At 39.3% G+C, this 6,982-nt stretch overlaps 1 protein-coding gene across 2 annotated transcripts; it reads right to left on the reverse strand.

Moving 5' to 3' along the window:
• Nucleotides 1-265: 265 nt before the first annotated feature.
• Nucleotides 266-6,982, reverse strand: LOC114134028 (sesquipedalian-1-like). Of its 2 annotated transcripts, none has more exons than XM_028000244.1 (4): nt 6,722-6,838; nt 6,376-6,487; nt 2,537-2,840; nt 266-795 (listed from the first exon to the last, which is right to left on the reverse strand). In XM_028000244.1, the coding sequence occupies exons 2-4, from the start codon at nt 6,454-6,456 to the stop codon at nt 425-427; spliced, it is 756 nt and encodes a 251-aa protein (XP_027856045.1). In that variant the 5' UTR covers nt 6,457-6,487; nt 6,722-6,838; the 3' UTR covers nt 266-424. The 2 variants fall into 2 exon arrangements, with proteins under 2 accessions (XP_027856045.1, XP_027856035.1); XM_028000234.1 differs by lacking the exon at nt 6,722-6,838 and adding an exon at nt 6,845-6,982 and having other exon boundaries at nt 267-795.

Genomic DNA, 6,982 nt, shown 5'->3' on the forward strand with positions numbered 1-6,982 from the left:
TGTAGATTCACACTGAAGGCATCAAAACTATGAATAACACATGTGGAAATATGCACTAAACAAAAAAGTGTAAAACAACTGAAAATAGCCCTTATATTCTAGTTTCTTCAAAGTAGCAACCTTTTGCTGTGATTACTGCTTTGCACACACTCTGCATTTTCTTGATGAGCTTCAAGAGGTCGTCACCTGAAATGGTTTTCACTTCATAGGTCAACCTGCCCTGTCAGGTTAATAAGTGGGATTTATTGCCTTATAAATAGTCATGAAAATAAAGAAAACCCATTGAATTAGAAAGGTGTGTCCAAACTTTTGGTCTGTACTGTACATTAAACAAAACTTTTCCCATTTCCAATGAAATAAAAGGTTTGAAATGTTGCAAACATGATTTAACACGATGATTAAAAACCGAGAACTTAAAATTTCTTTATCCAAGATCTATCAGGCTTTCGTCCGGAGTTGGTTCATCGCCGCCTCTTCTTTTGGACCAATCAGCAATCAGCTTCTTCACCTCCTTTCCAAAGTCTTCATGCATTTTACTGAAATCTTCCTCTGGATCTAAAGACAAACCCAAGTGCTCCAACATCGGCAGGGCAGGCGTGCTGACAGGCGGCAGGTTCGAGTTCTTCTTAGACTGCAGTTTGGGCGATTTCTTGGAAAACACTCTGGCCACCAAAATGTTTGAAGGCTGAAGCGTTTGGTTGGAGACTCCTGCTTCCACAAAGTTCGCTGCTGACGTGTGGAAGTTCGGCATCGTGAACGGCCGGTGGAGTTGGCTGGAATGCGACAGCAACGTATCTACGAAAGAGGAGAAGGAAAAAAAGATGGACTGAAATATGACAGAAGTACAACGGAGCTCCAAAAAGTCCGATAGTTAAAACCATGAGTCAAAAATCTGCTTGTAGACTTAGACTTCAACTTAGACTGACTTTATTGTCATTTTGCATGCACAGGGTGTATACAGAACGAAATTTCGTTGCATACGGCTCAGGACAATGTTTTGAGCTTTCAATGTTATGAGGTTACTCCAGAATAAGATGAAATACAGTATAAAATATGAATATAAATATAAATATAGAATATAAAGTGCAGGAATGACAGTAAAATATAAGTTATTTAGCTCTGTACATGTGCAAGGTATAAAGTGGAGACCAGATTTTAAGTGCAGTCCAGTTAAGAGTTCAGCAGTCTGATGGCAAGTGGGAAAAAGCTGTTTCGGAACCTGGTGGACCTGCACCGGATGCTGCAGAACCTCTTTCCGGAGGGCAACAGGGAGAACAGTCCATGGTGGGGGTGTGAGGGGTCACTGACGATGTTTCGGCCTCGGGACACGCAGCGCTGGGATGAAATGTCCTGAATGGAGGGAAGGGGGGCCCCGATGATCCTTTCTGCTGTCCGCACCACTCTCCTCACGTTCTTCCAGTCGGAGGCGCTGCAGCTTCCACACCACACAGAGAGGCAGCTGGTCAGAATGCTCTCTATGGTGCTTCTGTAGAACGTCTTGAGGATGGGCGGGGGCAGGTGTGCTCTTCTCATCTTCCGCAGGAAATACAAACGTAGCCACAAGAACAACAATGGCTAAGGCAGAGTCGGCCCAACGCACATTAGGGCCGACTGCCTAGGGTCCCCACACCACCAGGGGGTCCCCAAGAGCATCAAGGTAGCATATATAGATATAAATACATAGATCAAATTATCAATCTTCGATATTTTATTTATCGGGCCAATACCAATATGTAAAAAAAAAAAAAGACCAATATCAACCGATACCAATGTTGGTGCCGATATATTGTGATATAATCTTTGAAAATGTTTTCTTGCATTATTATGCCATTATCATTATATTACTTGAAAATGTTCTCAAAACCACAATATTATTGGTTATCGCAATAATATTTAGGACAATTTATTATCCAGCAAAATTTATTAAAGACTTCATAATTAATTTATTTGTTACTTCTTTTTTATTCATGCATTTTGGATATTTAAAATATCTTCCAGGTCCAGTGTTAAATGTTCATTTGAAAAGTTGGGCAGATATCAATATTTCTGCTATGGCTGATAACCAATATTGACTGATATTATTTGCACTTCTCTACCCTGTTGACACATTTTAAAAAAACAAACAGCAACAAGATGGAAGTAAATATTGGATATTAATATTGGCCCAGTTTTATTCATCGGGATGATACGAATATGTTAAAAGAATAAAGACTAATATTGGCAGATACATCGTGCATCCCTAATTTAAAGTTTATTGATCTTTGAGAATGTTTCTTGCATTATCACTTTAGTAGTTGAAAATTGTCTAAAAACAACAGAATTATTGTATTTTGCAATAACATTTGGGGCAATTTATCGTCCAGCAGCATTTATCAGGAGTAGTCGGAACAATCGATAACTAAATGAATCAGTACTTGATTATACACCAAGTCTGTATAATCTGTACCACAGTGAGCCTGGAGCCAGACAGACGTAGAGGCTGTAATCGGTGACTCAGAGCCAGAACAAAGGTCGCCCTCTCTCCCTCATCTCTCACCTCTGTACTTGTTCTCCATGTCCGTCACCAGCAGGGCCAGGTAGCTGTGGCTGGCCGACAGCAGAGCCTTGATCCAGCTCTCCTGGCTCGCCTGGTCCTCCGCCGAAAACTTGTAGGTCCGGAGTCCCGGCTCGCTCCACACCAGAGAGAAGGCAAACTGCTCCTCGGACTCGCACAGCTGGACGGTGCAGCCCTCCAGAACAATGACTCCTATCACGTCCCTGTCCCCCGGGCGATCCTTGTAGAAGAGGAGGTTTCCCTTCAGAACGAACCAGCGCTTCTGATACGAAGTCTTTATCTCACCCTGTGACACATGGTGGTTTTACTGAGCAAATTACGCATCTCTCAATTACACAACTGCTTTGAAGCAATCTGTAGTCTGCAAAGAGGATACGTTGCACATGTTTTCTTAATTTTTATTGCCACATATTGTGTTGGTTTGTAATTACATGAGGTGTAGAATGGGGTTAAAATCAGGTCACAAAACAATGACTTTACATCAGGGTCATAATAGTTTTGGCTGGTATTTCTGGGTCCAGCATCAACTGAATTTAATCCAATTTAAACCTTCTAACTACTCAAATGTGAAGGTTTCAGTGATCTGTGGCATTCCCCAAGGTTCCCTATTTGGTCCATTGTTATTTTGGTTTAGCTCCCATTATTCAATCCAGGGCTTAATTTCTGTTTCCAACCTAACTCTGCGTTCACTTCAAAAAATCCCAGTTTTGTCCCGTTCAAATAAGAAATATTTAAATTAATCAAACTAGGGGCGTGCTGTGGCGGCGCAGGGGGTTAGCACGCCCCACGTCTGGAGGCCTTAGTCCTCGACGCGGACGTCGCGGGTTCGACTCCTGGTCCCGACAACTTTTGCCGCATGTCTTCCCCCCTCTCCTCACCCTCCTTCCTGTCTGCCTACTGTCAAAAAAATACGAGCCGCTAGCGCCGCAAAAACTCTTCGGAGAAAAAAAAAAAAAATCAAACTTGTGTGGCCATCTGCAAATCTAAATACGCATCGTCTACCATTGTAAACAAGACTAGACAAAGCTTTACTGAAGCGTTTATTAGCCATACGGAAGAGTTGTTGGACCAAAACACACAACTTTATATATTTCCTGTTTTGTATTAATTAAACTGGCTTCTTGTGAATTTTAAAAACTGAAGTTATTATCTATAGATCAAAACAGGAACGATGTAGAGTCAGCACACAGTCATTGTAGCTACAAACTACTGAAAAGGCCTCAAATCTGGGAGCAGTGATGGACCAGGACCTTCAGAGCCACATAAAGACAGTTACAAAGTCAGTCTTCTATCAGCTGAAGAACATTTCCAGGATTAAACTACAAATGTCCCAACAAGATCCTTAAAAACTCATCCATGGATTTATCTTTATTTGAAATGAATACAGTGCCTTCATAGGTCTAGTTCAAGTCTGCTCTGCATCCCCAGAATCAAAACCAAACATGGAGAAGCAGCATTCAGTTTATAGGCTCCTCTAATCTGGAACAAACTTCCAGAAAACTGCAACTGCTCCTGTTTGTACCAATTGTTTATTGATCAATGTGGTACAACTGATCAATAAATTGTTACAATGGGTAACCATTTAACTAGTTCTGGGGCTTTTACGGATTGTCCACGCCAAATAAATTTATAAATTTCTAATTTCAAAAATGCTTTACCATGGCGTCCTTTTTTTTTACCCCTCCAGGGGGTCTCTTTGTGGGCTCTAGTGTCCCTTATATGATAGTGGGCTGACAGGAAACGGGGAAGCCGAGGGGGCAAGACATGCGGCAAATGTCGTCGGGTCCGGGAGTCGAACCCGCGACGGCCGCGTCGAGGACTCAAGGCCTCCAAATACGGGTCGCGCTAACCACTACGCCACCACGGCACGCCCCGAGCGTGGCGTCCTTTTAACTTAACGGGGAGGGAATCAAAATATTTGCTAAGAGTTGCTTTTAATTAATAATAACTGGAACATTGACTAAGTCCAGACTTCATTCCAGTATTTTATGATGATTTTTTATCAAATTAATGATGGAATTGGAGGAAATGTGTTTGTTGCTTTCTTGTGGTTTTGTATTCACATCATAGAAGCCAATTGTTATGTTAAGTACATTCATTTGTTTTGTTTGTTGAAATGTGTTGTACAAATAATCTTTACTTTGGATTTTTCTTGTTAATGCTCCCATATTTAGCCATGAAAAGTTTGACTCCTGCAGGATTGTCACATGTTCTGACTAAACTATCAGCTTCCCTCCTTTTCATTATGAGTCATTTCAAACTTATGAGTCATTTCTCACGTAAAACTGAGAACTGGAGATTGAATTCAGCTCGAGGCCCGAAGGCGATAGAACAATGTGTCTTCAGAGACGCATTTATCTCTGTTTTGAAAAACGGAGTTTAACCCATTTAGTCTAGAAAATGCAGAGTATACTGTAGCATCACTGTTTGTGTATTTTTAGGACTTTTATGTTTAAAATTACAAACTGAGAGTCAATCCAAAATACTCTTGACTTTTACAGATACTAATAATTTTACATCGTTGCTGGAGACGAGTTGTATCTAGTTACTGTTAGCTTAACTACTCTGTAAATTTCCTTGTTTCCAAAGTAAATAGAGGCTGAAAAGTTTGTCTACAAAATTTAACAAATTGGTTGCCTGCTTTGTTTATTTGGAATAAAAATGTGAAGAAAAAAAATCCAGTTGCCTGATTAAAGAATATATCAAATATTAAAATGTAAATAAGATGGAAGAGTGGAAATATTAAACATAATAATTTCATAGAAAGTTACATAAATAAGATTTCCTAATAATGTTCTGTAGTCTGCAATAGAAAACATCCTCTAAAAAATGTATTTGTGAAGTGAATACATTTACATTTTAATGTCTTTAAAAAGGTCTGGTTTAAAAAAAGACACAGAAAATGTACAATGCATAAATCTCATAATGTTTTATTTTGGGTTAATGTTTAATGGGGAATGCAACATAAAACGTTTTTTATGTTTTTGAAGTTGGTTCCTACTTCAAGCTTGACCGGTCAAATAAATCCACCTGTTAAAATTTATTAATAATTTACAGATCAAAGGGATCAAATACGAAGTTGAAACATTGGTCAAAATGGGATTTGAAGACACTCGCTGCGTTTCCATTAACCAGAGAATTGAAATTACAAAAACAAATCGTCTTAGTGGAAACATGCCAAATTAAAAAAACAAACAAACAAAAGATTTTTCGATTAAAAAAAAAGGTTTTTGCTCTAGGATAAGGTGGTTTTTCAGCGGCATAAACACGTTATTTCACGTGTTTAGTCACGTGACAAATTACTACTGCCGAAAACGACAAAGAGCAGGAAGGTGGCGCTTCTAGTTTCACAGCTCTTATAAGATAAGATAAGATAAATCTTTATTGTCATTGTCACAAGGACAATGAAATTTAAAAGGTGCCATCAGTCAGTGTATATGCTTAAAAACAAAAAATAACTGTCTCACAATTCACACATAAAGTAAGAATTAACAAATAACTGGGGAAAAAAAAGTTATGTTGAATTCATATTTGTTCTGTAAAATCGCAGATTACAGTTCCCCCCAAATATTTGAATCATAGCATCATGGCTAACTTATGAATACATCTCATTTTGACGGTCGCTGCCATTATTTTTTATGACTTATGGCACGAACAAATTTACTCATGTGTGATTTTAAATTTAACAGAAAAACCACAACTGCGAAATTGTATTTTTTGACATCAGTATTAGAAGTATTTTTGCAACGTGTCACATCTATAAACCGTGAAAACATATGCAACGGGTTTTATTTTGAAAAACTTCAAACGTTGGCCTTTACCTTTTTGGACAGGTATCCCTCTTTGTCCACAGGTGAGTTGCAAGATTCAAAGTAGTTGACAACCTTTTCATCAATCTTCATTTCAACATTGCAGGGTGTTCAGAACATAAACCTGCAGCACACAAACACAGTTTGAGCCACTTCCGCGTCTAACTGATCCGAGAACTAATTATGACCATGACTGTTACAAACTGACTCAGTTCAAAAGAACTGGATTTTTCCCCCCTTGTTTCACAAAAGAGTTAATCCCTCCTACTGTCTTTATTATTTTCAAAGGAGGACCGTTTGTTTTCTGTAACGATAAATATTTTTCATTTGTTAGCGGCGCTCATTGCGCCACTTAAACCTGCCCAGCTGTTTCATTTAAAGCGACAGCGTCGAATAAAAACAAAAACTGACTCAGACGAAACTTTTGAAGAAATTGGGAAGCGAGAAAACGTTTCCATCAGCATGGGTATCGGTTACTCACCTTTCCGTAAAGCGTGTTGCAGTTTCCTCCCTTGGGTGTGTGTGTGTGTGTGTGAGAGAGAGAGAGAGAGTGTGTGTAAAGCAGCTGCTTCCTGGTCCGGCTCCACGTCAACTCACTTCAGCAAATAAAGCTTTCAAT

The sequence above is a fragment of the Xiphophorus couchianus genome, chromosome 2 (genome assembly GCF_001444195.1).
Source record: "Xiphophorus couchianus chromosome 2, X_couchianus-1.0, whole genome shotgun sequence".
NCBI lineage: Eukaryota > Metazoa > Chordata > Actinopteri > Cyprinodontiformes > Poeciliidae > Xiphophorus > Xiphophorus couchianus.